Source organism: Amblyomma maculatum, chromosome 10 (genome assembly GCF_055883805.1).
Source record: "Amblyomma maculatum isolate TAMU_Amacu chromosome 10, ASM5588380v1, whole genome shotgun sequence".
Lineage (NCBI taxonomy): Eukaryota > Metazoa > Arthropoda > Arachnida > Ixodida > Ixodidae > Amblyomma > Amblyomma maculatum.
In genome coordinates, this window is record NC_139353.1 from 55636270 (window position 1) to 55655686 (window position 19417).

Consider the following 19417-nt stretch of genomic DNA (forward strand, 5'->3'; position numbering starts at 1 on the left):
TACCACAATTAGGGCTTCATTTGCTGTACATAATGTCACTGTTTTTATCAAGATTTGTGTCCTTGTCACAAGCAGCTAGCTCCAAAATGCACATCTCATAGAGGAAAACCCATGATTCCGCAAGTAAAGTTCTGTACTGTGACACCAATTTACCAGCCTCAAGGGTGTTGTGTGCGACCTTTGTTTTCAGGTGTACTTTGTTAAAGAAAATTGCTCTTACTATTCTAATCAGTCAGCTCGGAGCCTACACATTTCAGGTAGTGTGTTATTTCTTCACCATCTCGAACAATCAATATTCGATATGCCTAGATAATGATATTATTAGTAACTCACTTTTATGACCAAAATTATTATTTAGAGTTCATTTCTTTCAAGAAGATTTCATTTAGTTTTGCTTACAACACCCGTTCAATTTTTAACTTAAATTCCGATTCCAGAGTCACTGCCATCTGCAATTAAGTCGCCCATCAGTCCGGCGAGTACAATGAAATATTTGAGTTTTTTGAGTAACGTTGTCGTGATAAAGCATGTAGAGAAATAAAACGAGCATTTAACCACATGGAAGCTGCTTAGAACGGTAACAGATGATGCTTTATATAAGCCACTTCTGTGCGTCTGTGTACTGTTTGTAATACTTCAATTCAGCTTACTGCAGCTCTTTTTGCTTTAACGGCCAGCGCTTTTTTATTTCTTTAAAACTTAGCACTCCTCTTTCAATACCTTTTAGCCGTCAATCTGTCACAGAGTATATTTGATCACCTACGCAATATTTATTTCCTCTACAACCCGTTTGTTTGTTGCAGGACTGTAAATTACGGTTTTTCCTTTTCGACCAGCTAAGAGAACTGCTGTAGCTGATGAGCCGCATTATCAGTGCGTTCGCTCTCTTAAACAATGCTAGGCTCATGAGGGCAGTACGCTGCATTTAGGAGGATGTCTGTCTGTGCACACGAATTTTGTCATGCGCCTGCAACATTTTACGTCAACGTGCCCAGCCCTTTGTTCCCACTAATTGCCTTGGACTGCGCGAGCTTTGATATGGCTGCCTTTCGAAGCAGAAAGCGCTCAGCGTTTTGCATTAGCGAAAATAAAGCTGAAATATAACCTTCGGCATGTTTAAAAAATTTCACAGGCGCGTTACTTTCATGGGCAGCACAAGAGGTCATTTTGTTGCAAGAAAAGAACTTTCTTTGACTCTCACCGAAGTACCAACTTGCAATAGTTCGATCATATTGTTCCCAGGTAGTGCTGGCCTATGAGGCCCAAACGCAAACATCCTGATAGTATTCATCATCATCATCATCAGCCTGACTCTACCCACTGCAAGTCGAAGGCCTCTCCCATATTTCTCCATTTAACCCGATTCTGTGCAAGCTGCATCCGCTTGACCCCCGCGAACTTCTTAACCTCATCCGCCCACCTAACTTTCTGCCGCCCCCTGCTACGCTTTCCTTCTCTTGGAATGCAGTTTGTTACCCTAAGCGGCCATCGGTTATCCTCTCTTCGCACTACATGTCCTGCCCATGCCCATTTCTTCTTCTTAATTTCCACTAGAACGTCGGAAAATTGAGTTATTTCTCTGACCCACTCTGCACGCTTCCTATCTCTTAATGTTAGCCCTACCATTTTTCGTTCCATAGCCCTCTGGGTTGTCCTCAACTTATGTAGAACTCTCTTGGTTAGCCTCCACGTTTCAGCCCCATAGGTGAGTACAGGTAAGATGCAACTGTTGTATTTCTTTCCTCTTGAGCGATACCGGTAAGCTGCTAGTCATAATCTGCGAGTGCTTCCCAATGCGCTTCATCCCAATCTTATTCTTTTGTAATTTCCTTTTCATGGTCCGGATCTGCGGTTACTACCTGTCCTAAGTAGACATAATCGCCTACTACTTCCAGTACTTCGCTACCTAATGTAAACTGCTGTTACTTCCCGAGGCTGTTGAACATTACCTTAGTCTTCTGCATATTGATTTTCAAGCCTACCTTTCTACTTTTCCTGTCTAGGTCATCAATCATTATTTGCAGTTCATTCTCCGAGTTGATTAGCCAGGCAATGTCATCAGCAAATCGCAGATTACTGAGGCATTCTCCATCTACCCTTATCCCTAACTCCTCCCATTCCAAGTCTCTAAATACTTCCTCTAAACAAGCTGGTAGTATTACTATAAATTTAAAACCTTTGTGGGCGAATAAAATGAAAATAATATTAGCCGCCACACAGGGTTCTGATAGGTAGATTGCTACTGAGATCCCGCTGACGGAGCAATGACACACAATAACTGCGCTTGGGGGCCCTGAAAAAGGTATATTTATATACCTTGTTTTCACTTTCTGTTTGTTTCTGCATATTTATATCAATTACAAGCACATTGACCTCGCTGAAATACAGGGGTTCATCATGAAAAGTCTGCTCGGAGCAATCGACCACGAAAGAGGCCGTAAGAGACATCTGTTTGAGTTGCCTTTTGAGACGGCATCTGTACCTATCCACCATTTGACCCCATGGCCTGCACGGTAACAATACCGGGGTCACCTTTCGGCACCCCACACTCAGAAGCGACCCAACTACATATATTGCTTCCCCTACATCGCCACCCGTCCTCGAGTGAGCCTGGCACCGGTCACAACATCCGCAACGGATCTCACTGAAACCTCTGGGACACATGCGCGCTCATTTATTACTTAATAAAGAAATTTCATTCTGAATATATATTTCAGGTTTATTTGTCTTCAGTGCATTTTCCAGAGAGTTCCACAAACAGATCTGTATGAAAATGCCCGCAAACAACGGATTGCAAACGAAACAGGCAACGAATATATAAATATTGACATTGGCATAGAAGAAGATAGGCTCAGTTTCAAATTGCAATATCAATTATTTTGGGTGCATGAGAACATTAGAAGCCAGTGAACAACATCTGATGCAAATATTATGGTAGTCAATAAATAAGCTTGTCTTGCCAATATTGAATAACCAGTCTATAGTCGTAATTACCGGTTTGAGACTGGTACACCATTATTGTAAGTATGCCGGATACTCCTATGGCTAAATATATGTCCTACACCAGTTTTTAGAGCGGTTACATTTGACTCTGGTAGCCCAGGGGTCGAATGTCAATAAAGGCTTAAGGTTGTGTGATTGTGTTCTGATGCTGACCCATTGTTGGTCCAATGATGTTGTGCTGATTGAGACGCTGCCTTTGGAAAATAAATATCTACCCCAGGTGGATTTCGAAACCGAAAATCCCTCTAAGAAGGGGTCTTAATAAAAGCCAGAAAAGCTGCCATATATCAATATAATCCAATCGAAAGTAGTCAGTAGCGGAGATAGCGATGACACCATGCTATGATGACTAGAAGTAATACGTGACGCCAACGGGAGATTTGAAGCCTCCATTTAGAGCCGAGCATAGGTGATGCTGTGGCCCGTAATGCGATGCTTGGTACACGCCGCTGGCTTTGGGCGCCTTGGGTATATTTGGGATTGCCGTGCGTGAAACGTGTGGGCCTTCCAGTGATGTTGCAAGCAATAGTTGCAAGGATGCAATTTTGACCATTAAAATTGATTGATCGCCACTCCGATACTTCTACTGCGTATAACCTCGGCGTAACGAAAAAAAAACTTTGTGAATCCTTTCAGTTTGAGGAAGTGAAGAATTTGACGAAATTTCTTGGGGTGGGGATAATGCATGACCAAAGTGGAAGACATAGACAAATAAAAATAGATGAATAGACGTTCCGACCCTATGGGGTCGCATTCTTTTGGTCTGTGTCTTCCACTACTTTAGTTTCAGGAATACGAGGCGTCAGCTGACTTCAAAAAATCTGTATGGGGTTCCAAGCAAACAAAAGAGAACATAGCAAACATTTTGCGTCGTAGCAATCTCAAAGTAGTGCACAACATACCATTCACGGCAATTAAAAATAATGTACGCAAGCTTCTGTGTAGTTAGAAAACAAACATTAAACATTGGACACTGGCGGTGCATCGCTCGCTAGTAAGAAATTCGGAGGCAGGAATATCACTTCTCACTATATAAAAAAATTATTTCATCTTGAAGGTAAAATATGCAACTTAGAGCATCATCCAAAGCTTTTAGTATTTTCTTCCTTTCCTGTTTGGCGTTTCCCTTACAGTTTTTTGGGCCTAGACAAAGAAGTGGAGCCTAGTAAGAACATACAACTTGATAATTTTGTTTCAGATGGACATACTGTGGTTAGAGCATCCCACAGTGGTAAGCTTTGTCGAGAAGCTCTTCCGGTTGCTTTTTAGTGTTCGTATTTCTGTTTTCAGCTCCCAGCATGCCGCTTAGCACTGCTGAAGCACATTGCTTCCAATAAGTGATTTCTGGACACCTAAAGCATTGACCAAGATTAGAAACTGCGAGGAAGTTGAATGGTCTTTGCATCCGGACATTTGCCGAATGACTCCAAACAGTCTCTCCTAAAGGTTCTGACACAAGCAGGAAGTCGTCATATTCAATCAATCAATCAATCAATCAAAGTATCTTTATTTCGCAACTTTAAAAGGCGAAATAGGTGGCCGGGAAAAAGCTGCGTCCTTGCAGCTTCACTGCGCTCCAACCACCCATCAGCAGTGGAAACGGATTACATTAGAAACAAAAGAACTATATTTACACATCACGTACCAGTACAAGAGCATATCGGCATGCAGAAATGAAAACTTACAGTGGTATTTGAAAGAAAAATTAAAATGCTCATAATACACTTTTCATAAAAATTAAAAAGTGAAAAGTTAGCTTCTACAATATTATTGAAGGTGACGGGCATTTTATACACTGCACTCTACATAAGGTGCAACAGTAATGAATACTGAAATTATTCAGATAAAACACATAAAATGTGTACTAGAAATAAAAATAGGCTCAAAAATGCGAGTAAAAATGACCGAAAAGAAAAATAGCTTGGTTGCGCGGAAGTTCACCTTCGTGGTCAAATAGGGTGGCAAGTGGGAAATGCTTGACATGGTAACATGAAATACCTCCACTGTACTGTGAATAAGGAAGCCTTCAGAGCCGGCAGTCGGTTCCCATGCGTCTACATAAGCCGAAAACTTTAAATGATCTTCTGCGTATCTCCAACCCGGTATGCACCTAATCTGCACTTTGATGTTATGGCCTCAATTAACCTTCTTATTTTTCAACACAGCTGGCTGTAGCAGGTGGGCTCGTCTGCTTTTCTTCGAGGTTTTCATTAAAGAAACAGGCTTCTGAGTGGAATTCCAGTAAAATGCGTAGCGGGGCTAGTCGGTTCATGCTCGTAAACGTATGTAAAGCGCAACAGAGACACCAAAATCAGACAAGAGAGACAGGACAGGGCGCTTTGTCCTGTCTTTCTTGTCTGATTGTGGTGTCTCTGTTGCGCTTTACATAGGTTTAAGCCTCTGAGTGTTTCGTCACTAAAAAGCCTGAATGCGTAAATAACTCTCAATTTAAAGAAGACTTTCGTCCGCACGAGACATTTATTAATAAGACGCATGGCTTTGAGGGACGTGGACGCTGTGCAAAGTTCCGGACATTGAATAGGGTCAACACTGGCATGGACGTCTTGCAGTTTCAAACCAGCTCGCACCGAGGCATTTCTGGCACATTTTGCAAGGTGCAAAAGTCAGAGAGGAAGTACAGGAAGCGGTCTGAGTCTGTGCGCAGCTGCATTCTACAGACCATGTTTTCTTTTCTGCCGTGTATGCCAAAAGAGTGCCACATAAACCTGCTCCACGCAGCTCCGTCACTGGTCATCAAGTTTAAGAGCAAGCTAGCATTTTCTCACATGACCCCCAGCTTCGAGGATTACTTTAGCTAAAGTGGTTGACTTCCCCATTGCTATGGGATCCCAACACGCCAATAGTCTGGTACAAACGATACGCAAGCCATAGGCGTCGAATGTGATGGAGAGCTCACATTTCGATGAGAAATTCCAAGGTCCACAAAATCTTCGATGGTACCGTTGGATGCTAAACTAAACGTTTCGAATGGCTCAATCGCATCGGTTAAGGGTCCGCCATGGATTTGGTATCAGTGCATTCCTTTTGTTCTAATGCAGCTCTAAACATCTCCTCACTTAGGCAAAACCCATTCGGCCAAACCGCTCGGGAAGGCAACGTCATTATCTTGTTTCTGCATAAGTGCTCATAGATCCCGCACACACCACGCACATAAGTACGTATTCCAGCGCCCACTCACTTTCACACTTCATTCTTTTCATGCATTTTCTTTTAGACGCTGGAAAGCGCGCCGGGACCTGAGGCTGCTGGTTCATAGATGAAGCCTTACCCGCTTCCTGAAAGAATGCAAAATCAGTGCAAATTTGTTCGCCTCAACTGCTCAATGCGTGATTTGGCTAAAAGGACACTTAGACGGCGCCTTTTCGCTTTTACTGTTCGCAGCTTCAACCTATACGAAAGCGACAAGATCCCAGTTTTAATTTCCTTTTTCTGTATGATGCCTAATAAAGGAGTAGTCGGCTTAGGTGCTTGCCCTGCGCAAAGGCACTTTCTGGAGTATAACAAAATCCTCGGCAAAATAGGATTAACCTTCTGCTGCCACAGGTCTTTGCGATGACATTTGTTTCACATTCTCCTGTCTTAGCGAATCCTCTATAGAGAATCATGTAGTCCAGTTTGTAAAGCTACTCTTGTGAATTTTCCATGTCAGTAATGAGAAAGAGTTTAAATTTGTTTGGTAAGCTTTGTAGAAGCAGGTCCGGAGAGACAACAGGCACGCTCACAAAGCAGGTGTCTGGCGTCGACTCAGCGACGTTTCGGAAGTCTCTCTATAGTCGTCTCTATAGTAGTATAGTAGTATAGTAGTGTAGGGGTACTTGACGACAAGTGAAGTGGTGGAAAGTTGGAGCTCATTGTACCTTGTTGTGTGCGGCAAACTCGAAGACTGTGCAGCACAATTTGGTGGGGATATGTTGAGCTCGATTCTTCTAGGATTTGGACAGTTGGCGCCAAACCGACTGAATTATGGGAAGAGTGGCCGGTTGCTGCAGGACAGAGTGTGGGCACGTGTTTACAAGCCGCGCGTGTTTACACCCTTTCGAAGGAGTGTCTCGGTCGCGCACCCGTTCCCTGAGACGGCAGGTTGCCCTTTCGTTTGCGGTCCAGCTAGACGCCGCCTGTGCAACCTCCTGCGGTCCGGAAGCAGCCGCGCCCCTTTTGCGGTAGCGTAACCGCCACCGCCCGCTTCGGTCAGTGGACACTGCTAGTGGACATCTGTCTTGGAAAACAGCGGCTGCGTCAAAAGAAGTGGGGCGACAGAACTGGAAAGCTGGAGGCCCATTAATCGACAGCCGGCGGACACGCGGCCGTTTGGACACTCAAGTTCAAGCAAGGCTGACAGCGAGCTGAAGCGGACGAGCAGAGATCACTTTCGTCGGCTCTGAAGAATTCCCATTCCAAGGGGGGATGATACATAAATTGACCAGCATCGTGGTGGGAGGACCGGCGAGAGTGTGAAGGCAGCTCCTTATCGTGAACGGGTTTTCGTCAACGAATGTGGTTCGTTCATTAGGAAACTGCAAACTTTCTCCTCGCAGTTCGGCTGCATCTTATTCGGCACTTCGTTGGGGAACCGAGACATTTCGGAGATCATCAGGGACTGCAAACCATCACATACTAACTGCGTTTAGTATAAAGCAAAACGAAGCATAACAAAGTTTAAAATGCAGGAAAGGTAGAGCGGGGATACGCAGTGCTACGCACCTACTTCGTATTTGATTAAATATTCAAATCGGCCACATTTTTTAAAATATTATTAGGGCCTAGGCGAATGTTCCTCAGGTTCGCTTGACCTAATCTCTCCCGCTTTTGAATGTTTTTGTCTCGACTTCCCTCGTCAACACGCGCGGTGCGCCCCGAAGAACTGCTAGGTTGCCCAATAGTTACATTTTCTCTCAATAGTGCACTTCTAGCTTTCAGTACCGCTTTTCTAGAATGTCTTAACTATTCGCATCAGTGATGGTGGCTAAAGCCATGAAACGCATCCTTTTTTTTCGGTATTCCGTAGTTGCACGGGCCGAAACGATAGCACGCCGAATAAAGCTTGTGAATTAATAGCACTACCAGTGATCCCACTAAGTTCCTTGCTCCACTTGTCTTCACATTTGAACATCAAAGCTTCACTCCTGGCATTGTTTACCTTCCTAAGGGAAATAAAACAAGCCGATATTGCTAAAACACAATGAAGAGAAGAAAAAAGGGGCAGTCGACTTATGATTCATCTTTGTTCCAAGTACAGATACAGCTTAAGAACAGAACGGTAAAAGCCTTGCCAATACGGCCTTCCCACCATCAGCGTCCGCTTATTATTCTCAAGTCTCGGTAAACCAAAATTGCACCTGCTGGCATCGTATCGCATACGGCTGCTATGCACGTGCTGTGTGACTCATTGTGACGTCGTCGAACGATAAGAAAACAATGATTTGCGTTAAATTCCTTTAACAGATTTGTCATTTCATTTTTGCGTTGCACATGGTCATTATTTATCTGAATAAGAAACTCAACTTATGAATTAAATACTATTATTAGGCTGCCTACGAAGGCTCTCAAATGAAGAAATTTCTTCATGAGCGGCGCCATTGCACTGTGCAGCAGCGACCTATGTTCGGGATGAAACGATAACATTGCACTAGAGATTGGTGCTATGTATATGTGGCAATATATTTTCCTTTGTTCTGCTAATCTTTTTGTAATGGACGATTTTTCAATATAGTTGAGATGTTGGCGGTGTGCAGTGGCGCTTTGAAATAAGCGAGCAGAGCGCTTTACAAGCGGTGATAAAATAAAAAATAGTGAAGGTATGTTGCCAACAAAAGTGCGTCAGAATCGTACTGCGAACCGCTTCGGAGCGGTTCCTTCGACTTGTTCCGGCTCGGATTCAGTTCCAAGATGGCCGAAACAATTCGGCTTCGGTTCGGTGCCGATTCCTGGCGAAAAATCGAGTTTGGTTCCAGTTTTCGGTTCGGTTCCGGTTTCGGTTCGACACCCTGATTGAAACTGCATCCCTCGGATCCCTGGCCAAGAGTTTTAACCAACTACGCCATGACCTGGATTTTCGTCTCTTTTCGATAAGAAAACTTCCGAGTAAGAGAAAATAAAAAAGCTCATGCCCTTAATAAGTGCCTTCGTTCTCACTTGCCTTATGTATTCTCACCAACTATGGAAGCGTAGGAAGGGGATCTATGGATTTTGGTGAAACTATAAATTTCCTCACATGCGCTTTTCTCTGCATTGCCTGTATCATCATCATCATCATCATCATCATCATCATCATCATCATCATCATCATCATCATCATCATCAGCAGCAGCAGCAGCAGCAGCAGCAGCAGCAGCAGCAGCAGCAGCAGCAGCAGCAGCAGCAGCAGCAGCAGCAGCAGCAGCAGCAGCAGCAGCAGCAGCAGCAGCAGCAGCAGCAGCAGCAGCAGCAGCAGCAGCAGCAGCAGCAGCAGCAGCAGCAGCAGCAGCAGCAGCAGCAGCAGCAGCAGCAGCAGCAGCAGCAGCAGCAGCAGCAGCAGCAGCAGCAGCAGCAGCAGCAGCAGCAGCAGCAGCAGCAGCAGCAGCAGCAGCAGCAGCAGCAGCAGCAGCAGCAGCAGCAGCAGCAGCAGCAGCAGCAGCAGCAGCAGCAGCAGCAGCAGCAGCAGCAGCAGCAGCAGCAGCAGCAGCAGCAGCAGCAGCAGCAGCAGCAGCAGCAGCAGCAGCAGCAGCAGCAGCAGCAGCAGCAGCAGCAGCAGCAGCAGCAGCAGCAGCAGCAGCAGCAGCAGCAGCAGCAGCAGCAGCAGCAGCAGCAGCAGCAGCAGCAGCAGCAGCAGCAGCAGCAGCAGCAGCAGCAGCAGCAGCAGCAGCAGCAGCAGCAGCAGCAGCAGCAGCAGCAGCAGCAGCAGCAGCAGCAGCAGCAGCAGCAGCAGCAGCAGCAGCAGCAGCAGCAGCAGCAGCAGCAGCAGCAGCAGCAGCAGCAGCAGCAGCAGCAGCAGCAGCAGCAGCAGCAGCAGCAGCAGCAGCAGCAGCAGCAGCAGCAGCAGCAGCAGCAGCAGCAGCAGCAGCAGCAGCAGCAGCAGCAGCAGCAGCAGCAGCAGCAGCAGCAGCAGCAGCAGCAGCAGCAGCAGCAGCAGCAGCAGCAGCAGCAGCAGCAGCAGCAGCAGCAGCAGCAGCAGCAGCAGCAGCAGCAGCAGCAGCAGCAGCAGCAGCAGCAGCAGCAGCAGCAGCAGCAGCAGCAGCAGCAGCAGCAGCAGCAGCAGCAGCAGCAGCAGCAGCAGCAGCAGCAGCAGCAGCAGCAGCAGCAGCAGCAGCAGCAGCAGCAGCAGCAGCAGCAGCAGCAGCAGCAGCAGCAGCAGCAGCAGCAGCAGCAGCAGCAGCAGCAGCAGCAGCAGCAGCAGCAGCAGCAGCAGCAGCAGCAGCAGCAGCAGCAGCAGCAGCAGCAGCAGCAGCAGCAGCAGCAGCAGCAGCAGCAGCAGCAGCAGCAGCAGCAGCAGCAGCAGCAGCAGCAGCAGCAGCAGCAGCAGCAGCAGCAGCAGCAGCAGCAGCAGCAGCAGCAGCAGCAGCAGCAGCAGCAGCAGCAGCAGCAGCAGCAGCAGCAGCAGCAGCAGCAGCAGCAGCAGCAGCAGCAGCAGCAGCAGCAGCAGCAGCAGCAGCAGCAGCAGCAGCAGCAGCAGCAGCAGCAGCAGCAGCAGCAGCAGCAGCAGCAGCAGCAGCAGCAGCAGCAGCAGCAGCAGCAGCAGCAGCAGCAGCAGCAGCAGCAGCAGCAGCAGCAGCAGCAGCAGCAGCAGCAGCAGCAGCAGCAGCAGCAGCAGCAGCAGCAGCAGCAGCAGCAGCAGCAGCAGCAGCAGCAGCAGCAGCAGCAGCAGCAGCAGCAGCAGCAGCAGCAGCAGCAGCAGCAGCAGCAGCAGCAGCAGCAGCAGCAGCAGCAGCAGCAGCAGCAGCAGCAGCAGCAGCAGCAGCAGCAGCAGCAGCAGCAGCAGCAGCAGCAGCAGCAGCAGCAGCAGCAGCAGCAGCAGCAGCAGCAGCAGCAGCAGCAGCAGCAGCAGCAGCAGCAGCAGCAGCAGCAGCAGCAGCAGCAGCAGCAGCAGCAGCAGCAGCAGCAGCAGCAGCAGCAGCAGCAGCAGCAGCAGCAGCAGCAGCAGCAGCAGCAGCAGCAGCAGCAGCAGCAGCAGCAGCAGCAGCAGCAGCAGCAGCAGCAGCAGCAGCAGCAGCAGCAGCAGCAGCAGCAGCAGCAGCAGCAGCAGCCTGATTATACCCACTGCAGGGCGAAGGCCTTTCCCATATTTCTCCACTTAACCCGGTTCTGTGCTAGCTGCATCCACTTGACCCCTGCGAACTTCTTAATCTCATCCGCCCACCTAACTTTCTGCCGCCCCCTGCTACGCTTTCCTTCCCTTGGAATCCAGTTTGTGACCCTTAGCGACCATCGGTTATCCTCTCTTCGCACTACATGTCCTGCCCATGTCCATTTCTTTTTCTTAATTTCTACGAATGTCGGTAACTTGAATTATTTCTCTGACCCACTCTGTACGCTTTCTATCTCTTAATGTTACCCCTACCATTTTTCGTTCCATAGCCCTCTGGGTTGTCCTCAACTTAAGTAGAACTCTCTTGATTAGCCTCCACGTTTCAGCCCCATAGGTGAGTACAGGTAAGATGCAACTGTTGTATACTTTCCTCTTTAGCGATACCGGTAAGCTGCTAGTCAAAATCTGCGAGTGCTTGCCAAATGCGCTCCATCCCAATCTTATTATTCTTGTTATTTCCTTTTCATGGTCCGGGTCTGCGGTTACTACCTGTCCTAAGTAGACATATTCGCCTACTACTTCCAATATTTCGCTACCTAATGTAAACTGCTGTTCCTTCCCGAGGCTGTTGAACATTACCTCAGTCTTCTGAGTATTGATTTTCAAGCCTACCTTTCTACTTTTTCTGTATAGGTCATCAATCATTATTCACAGTTCATCCCTCGAGTTGCTTAGCAAGGCAATGTCATCAGCAAATTGCAGATTACTGAGGTATTCTCCATCTACCCTTATCCCTAACTGCTCCCAATCCAAGTCTCCAAATACCTCCTCAAAGCAAGCTGTGAATAGTACTGGGGAGATTGTGTCTCCTTAGCCTAACACCTTTCTTTATGGGAATTTTGTTACTTTCATTATGCAGAACTATGGTTGCTGTGCAGCCACTATATATATCTTCCAGCACTTTCACGTACGGCTCGTCTACCCCCTGATTTCGCAATGCCTGCATCACCGCCGATGTTTCAATTGAGTCAAATGCTTTTTCGTAATCAGTGAATGCTATGTATAAGGGCTGGTTAAATTCCGAGCATTTTTCTATCCCCTGATTGATGGTATGGATATGATCGATAGTAGAGTACCGTTTCCGAAACCCTGCTTGATCCTTTGCTTGATTGCAGTCTAAGGTTGTCCTGATTCTATTAGCGATTACCTTAGTAAATACCTTATACGTAACAGACAGTAAGCTGATTGGTCTGTAATTTTTAAGGTCCTTAGAGTCCCCTTTCTTGTGAATGAGGATAATGTTTGCATTCTTCCATGGTTCCGGTACCGTCGATGACACCAGGCACTGCGTATACATTACCTGTATGTGTATCCAGAAAGCAGATGACTTAGATTCTTACATAGTCTTTGTGCACCAATACCTTTCTATCGGCAACCATATCAGGAGCTTCTTTACACTAGGTTTCAAAACTTATCAAGCGCATTTGCATTCAGTCTGCTACGCCAATCATATGTTTGTGCTATGGCAGGTGTTTTTACAGCTGTCTAAGATGTGAAAGACATTGACCACTGTTAATTCAGCGCTGTTATGTTATGTGTTTCTGGAACATATTGGAGCGGACACTAAAGAAGGACGTTGAAAGCACGTCATGTAGTAAATTTTTGCCTGTTCGGAAGGACTGTCATGTTCCTTGTGATTTTTTTAATGATGACCCTATTTAGGTTATGGAAAAAGAGAATGAGGGACCGTTATCCTGAACCACAATGATTATCGAAGTGTTTATTCCGAGAGCAGCGCACTTTGTTGCGGGATATGTATGCTACGTGGGAAGAGCCATCTAGTTGGCAACAGCATCACGATGCTTGAGTGTGTCTTCTTGAAACTATCGATATTTTCATAGTGTGGAATTACTGAACTCTATCTGGCTTGCGTTATGCGGCGTGGTGTTTTGAGGAATTACCAGTACCACGCCCGTAATCTTGAGAAGTGCATAGTAATACTGCTCTAGCGTGAGGATAATAATAGTATGACAATGACGCTGCAATAAGTGCTAATGATAACGATAATAACAGCAATGATAAAGACAGTGCAGTTAGTTGATAATGATAAAGGGACCAAACGCGATGCACTGTGTGCCGCAGGAACTCACAGTCTTTCGTATTTCTGCTGTGTGCATTCTATACTGCTCTTGGAATTTTTGTAACTTGGCACAGCACCTGAACCACGCATGTGGTATGCAACAAATTATTGCAGGTATGGATAGGTAGCCGTAATCAGATGCATTTTCACGGCCAGGAGTGCACATATGCTCAAAACATAAACTATTCGATGCCAAATGGTGAGACAACTAATAACATTCGGAAAGATCAGCAAAGTAGGAGACATACCGTGTATCCTAGTTGCCCGAACATCATAACTAAATGTAATCAGCATATAAAACCTAGTGGTTACTGTCTATGACATATGACACGGAGAGCAGTGCGCAAATATAGGAACAGTGTGCTAAGGATATACATATATATATATATATATATATATATATATATATATATATATATATATATATATATATATATATATATATATATATATATATATATATATATATATATATATACACACGAACCGTTTCTCAAAATGTCAGAGAACCGAATTCATTAAATAGGCATTGTTCTTTATGCGGAATAAAGACAGGTTATATCGTACTTAGTGGTCACTTAAAACAGGTGCTCATCCTTAAAAGTTTAACATTGTTTAACAGCAGCCAGTTACGTGTTACCTTACCGCGCTTAAATACCGTACACGTGTGCAGTACTGCGCACTCACATCAGTGAGCAAAACCTAGTTACAACAAAGTAAATCTCTACAATATAGTTTAATTCATTTAGTATAGTTACAGACATCGGAAGATGAATGGCAGGCACGTTATCTAGGTTTAATTCAATGCTGGTAGACTTTCTAACATGCGCCCCGCTTCAGAAAATGAATTTCATGCTGTTATGCGTCTGGCGAAGAGAACATCAAATGTAGCTCTCATGCTTGTTAAATCCCACTACGGTGACGTCAAAGGCAAACTGGGGGATGTCTGTGAGATTTAAGTAAGGAAAAATGGGATAAACCTGCTTCTGCACAATGGTACATGCAACTTCAGAATGGCTTCTTGCACAGAAATTATATTTAACTGGCAATGTTACCCTTAGTTTCAATGCGCAATTTTACGTGGTGACTTTGAACGTTCCCTAAGACGTCAGCAAAAGCATTTAGGCGAAAAACATGTGTTTCTGATTACAATAGAAAAAATGAGACAATGGTTTTGCATGATATTCTGTAGGTAAAAAGCCAAGCTATTGTACTCATATGCGCTAAACTTTACTGATGAGTTATAGAACACAAGTGGCTACCTAATACGCAATTTTTTTTAATAAGCTGTAAGCACCATACACTTTACGCTTCTAAACTCAATGCTGACATGACAACACCCCCTTTTAATCGTTTCCTCTTATAAGGTAACCAGTAATGTTCGTTAACGTCTATATATAAGCTCAGTCGAAGACCCTAGAATCTAAGCAACTCTCGCAGTCACGGCGACGATGAAGGCGCAAATAATATATTTGATTGCTCTAGTCTGCCTTATGTTGGTTTTGGTGAACGGTAAGCCTTCGTATCTTTATTTGCATTTTATGCCCTTTGAGGTATCACTTCACACTTTCAGAAATTCGCTTGTTTTAGGCCCATAGACCAAAAATGTGCGAGTGATTAAAAAGTGACCAAACAAGGCAAGTTAAATAGTCAGCGCGAACCGGCGGCTAGTCGACGCAGGCAGCCGCTTTGCGCTGTCTTTTATACTTTTTGTACTCGCTATTTTTTCTGCCATAGAGATCATCAGCCAGCACTTCTCATAATTTAGGGTCCCCTCACTATGCGTCGTCACCGGCTGGGCTGCTTTTGCACGCCGCACCTCTCTTTCTGCGCTGCCAACGACAAGGAGGATATTGCGGAAACGATAAGCAGGAAAGCCGCTCTTTTGCGGTTTTAATTTAGTTTTTTATTAGTTTCTATCCTTTTGGCAGGGACAGCGTCCGCAATATTTCTACCACTTCTTCCTATACTAGGCTTGTCGCCCCCTTTCTCGATCTCTCAGCTTTCTTCCTAACCTTCGATCGCTTGGCTTGGATGAACGGCAGGAACTCACAGGCCAAGGTAGTGCTCCGAACAAACATTCACACCGTAAGAGCATTCAATATGGCACCTAACTGCTGTGAAACTAAAACCAAAATGCCCAAGAAATAAATACGGCAGTAATGCACCACTTTACGACTCGCCGCGGGGGCGCAGTGGTTATGATGCCCGAATACTGTTCCATGGTACTCTCGTTCGAACTCGACTTGCCACCATCTGCGTTTCGATGGAGGGAAAATGAAGAGGCTTCTGTGTGCTGTGTATTGTCAGTGCACCAAAGACCCCCCTTTGGAAAATAGGAATATTTTCCTGTAATACTAACCTAACGCTAGCGCTGATTTAATTGAGTAATTTGATACACAGACAACCTGGAAATCGGGAAAGCATATAATCTAAAGTATATCATTTGATTTGTTAAGAGGCAGAAGGACAAATGTCCCACTGAAATTTAGGACAATTAGTTTACCTTGCCGTTGCTATTCAAAATGGAAGCATGGAAGCAAAGTTCTGTATCTTCCGTTGTAACGGTTTCACTTCCTTTTCTACACCCATGCATCGTATGTACTCGATAATGTGCAGACTATAGGTTAAAAGAACAAGCTAACGCGGACTTGTCTGGTTTACATTGTTACAGGAATTTGCTTTCAGGATTCGAATACGCGGTTTATGAGTGAGTCATGAGGAAGGCGCTTCATGAGACAGCGATAGTTTCTTCCTTGCTTTTTACCCCATCCTACATGCACACATCGTTATCGATGTGAAACTCGTCATGAACAAGAAATACTTTCAAATCTTGCAACTTTTTGGATATTAGAACTTCCCGCGACATTTCCCGTTTCTTTAAAGCATATGGCGTGTGATAATTCTGGATGAAAATACGGGTACGTTTAAGTCTAGAGACATTTTGAAAGGTAGCCTTTTTTCTTTGAAATCCTGAAGAAATGACTGTGACTGGTTTCACAATGTTGGCTCATCTAGCCCCTTGCAAGCAAACAACCGATGCGCATTTGTCGCCTTGTGCTTCAAAATATGTCTCGAATTACTTTGTCGCTAAATTCGCATTGTGTTTCATGAATATCGTCCGGTATACTGCAAACAACCAAGGTAAAACTCGCACGTACATTTTCAAGATGAGTTTGCTTACATCCTTCCTCTCCCACGAAAGCCTGTTAAGTACGAAACATGTCATCAAGATATCGCCATAAACTATACAAGTCTTGATTTGTTCTTATTCTACAGCCACCGGCACTCCGCCTTATCACTGTGATTCGAGCGTGGGTATCGCTTCTGTATTCTTCGTTTGTTAATATACGTTATCACGAGACAAGGCATTATCATTTTCTTTGTCGCGTAAGATGCGTAGAGATGAGTCTCGATGATTCCATCCAATCGCGTGTGTCTCTACAGTGTCAAGCACGCGTGTTGCTATCGCCGCCGCCGATTGCTTAGTTCCTTTAAGGGCGATAGTCAGCCAAATAGAGGTTATTCAAGTGAAGTACAAGCCTTCTTACTTTTTTGCCAACAGCATTGTTACCAATATATGGCATTATTCTACCTTGAGTGTCTTCAGTTTGATTTCGGATATCTGGCAATCAGTCTGTAAAAGCATTACTCCTTGCTCATGCTTCCACATCTTGCTTTGTAGCTTTGATTTTATGTGAACTGTCTCTTCGCGTAGAAAATGTTAACCTTCATGTATCGTTTTGAGAATTCATTGTTGGAAATCGGTCAAGGGTTTCTTCGATATCAGCTCATAGCACAAGTTTAATATCATGGCCTGCGCTGCGTTCGGCTATGGACCATCTTGACAGCCGTGCTTTCACAGAGGAGAAAATCCTCGGCCCATGGCCCCAGAAGGCGTCTAACGGCAAAGCCTTCAAAGCACTTATGTGTTTTATGAGAGACACAAACTTGATTGAGAAACTGTGACTCTGCTCCTCGCCGCCTTACCTTTCCTATCATTCTATCTCCTTTAAACTCCTCCTTCCCCTTCCCCAGTGCAGCGTGGGTAGCAAACCGGAAGCTTTCCTGGTTAACCTCTCTGCCTTCTCTTTCTCTTTCTCTCTCTCTCTCTCATGGCAACACTCGTAGGCAGTCTTGAGACACCCTAGTGGGCACGGCAACAAGCAGAAAATGACAGACAGATTTGAGAAAAATGAAATACGAACTAGCACAAGGCTTGATTAAAGACAAGCTCTTGATAGGCCCACTGAAGGTGGAACAGTGAAGACATTACGTAGAAGGTGTTTGGTGACGTCATAATTATCAGGGGAGGTGTGGCTTGTACCGTGCGGGCTTCTAGGCTGGTATGATGCAACAAAAACATTGGTGGTGCTAGTTGAACGAAGAAACTTCAGGCTGCATGTATCGTACGTGAAACAGGGCGTTGAAACGAACACTTTGGGTCACTGGAATAGGAGCATGCCGACGCTTCAATGCAGCATACAAACACTCCCTGCACAAAAAAGATCTTGATTAGAGTCGTGCCCTTTTCAGGCGTATCGTGTTCAAGCGAACCAATTCTACGTGTTGTTTTGTTGAAGGTTAACCTGTTAGGTGATTTTTTGTTGCAGGGTGGGAACGACCCCAACACTGTTTCCTAGAGTCTGACGAAGCACAATGCGGGACTGAACGTCCTAAATACCGGCGATGGTATTACGATCATAGATATGCGGTCTGTGGAGTATTCTTATGGGGCGGATGCGGTGGAAATTTGAACAACTACGGTAACTGCTCATCCTGCATGAAGGAATGCTCATGTGAGTTCTCCCTAATCCAGAGTCTGTAACTGTGAATTAGGAAGAGCGAGCATCTATACCCTTTACAAAACCAAATGATTCATGCTTACCAAGGTGCTTACCCGCTCGTCAACGACACCTTCATAATATTATTCCAGTAGAGATCTCTTTATAGGAACGTTAGTCACATGCTGCTTTTAAGGATTAGGCAACTTAATATCGGCTTCTTTTATGTACTTTGGTAAGTGTTAGCTCTAATAGTGCCAGAAATTTGAAACAACTATCTTTCGACGGAGAAAAACAGTAACAATTTTCAAATATTTACCGTTAACAGTTGAGGCTTGAATGAATCCACATCTGTTGGAGGTTGATTAAGCTCAAGGCTACGTGTTAAATGATGCTCAGGCAACTCTCTCAGAAGCGATTATTGGGCTAAACGTGCACCTCATCTATATATTTAATGCTTCCTTAACAGTCATATCCAGTGTAACGTGTTGTTGACCCAATATCTGCAAAATATTCGTCTTCGCTTTGCTATTGACGGTAAGCGAAGGAAGCCTTTAAATCGAAGCCTGAGAGAGGGTTACATATTACTCGTTTTCAAAAAGTCTTGCTAGACGATTCTTGAGAAGCAGTGTGTCCTCTGCCAAAAAAAGGATCTCAGTGACAGGATAATTGACTATGTTTTTGTTTTATGCTTCAGTGCATTACCGAACTCCAAGAATCATATCAGTGCACCCTCAGCCAGTAAGAGCGTGTAAAGAGATGATTTTGTGTTTTGTGCTTCACTGTATTACCGAACTCTAATATTCATTACAGTGCACCCTCAGCCAGTAAGAGCGTGTAAAGAGATTATTGGCGCCCCGTGAGCGGAAAAGCCGCGGACAAGAGGAGTGCTGCTAGAGAAAGGCTCGTCAAAAGAAATTTGAAGAAGTGCAAAGCTGAGGAAGAAAAGCTATTTCTATAAAAAAAAACATCATTGCATCATTTAAGTGGAAATAAAAAATTACGAAATTGTGCAGTGGATTGCATTTTTTATTTATTTTTTTTATTGATACTCTCAGAGCAGATACATTACAGAGGGGAGTAGGTTAAATACAAAAATATTGGTAAGTATCGCAAGAAATAACCTATAGAAAATAAAGAGTCCTGTTGAAAAAAAAGGATAACAAGTGGAATACAGATAAGTATTTATAGCATACAGTACAATGAGATTATTAGAAGGCATTACACGGTTACATTTCCACAGACGCG

At 45.0% G+C, this 19417-nt stretch overlaps 1 protein-coding gene across 1 annotated transcript in view; it reads left to right on the forward strand.

Annotated features, from left to right (window-relative positions):
• LOC146176537 (PI-stichotoxin-She2a-like) overlaps positions 1–19167 on the forward strand; it is a 65632-nt gene extending 46465 nt beyond the window's left edge. The window contains exons 3-4 of the mRNA XM_084582822.1: positions 17999–18184; positions 18983–19167. Of these exons, the coding sequence (XP_084438948.1) occupies positions 17999–18184; positions 18983–19032 (236 nt within the window). The 3' untranslated portion in view covers positions 19033–19167. The remainder of the gene's footprint in view (positions 1–17998; positions 18185–18982) is intronic.
• Positions 19168–19417: the final 250 nt, after the last annotated feature.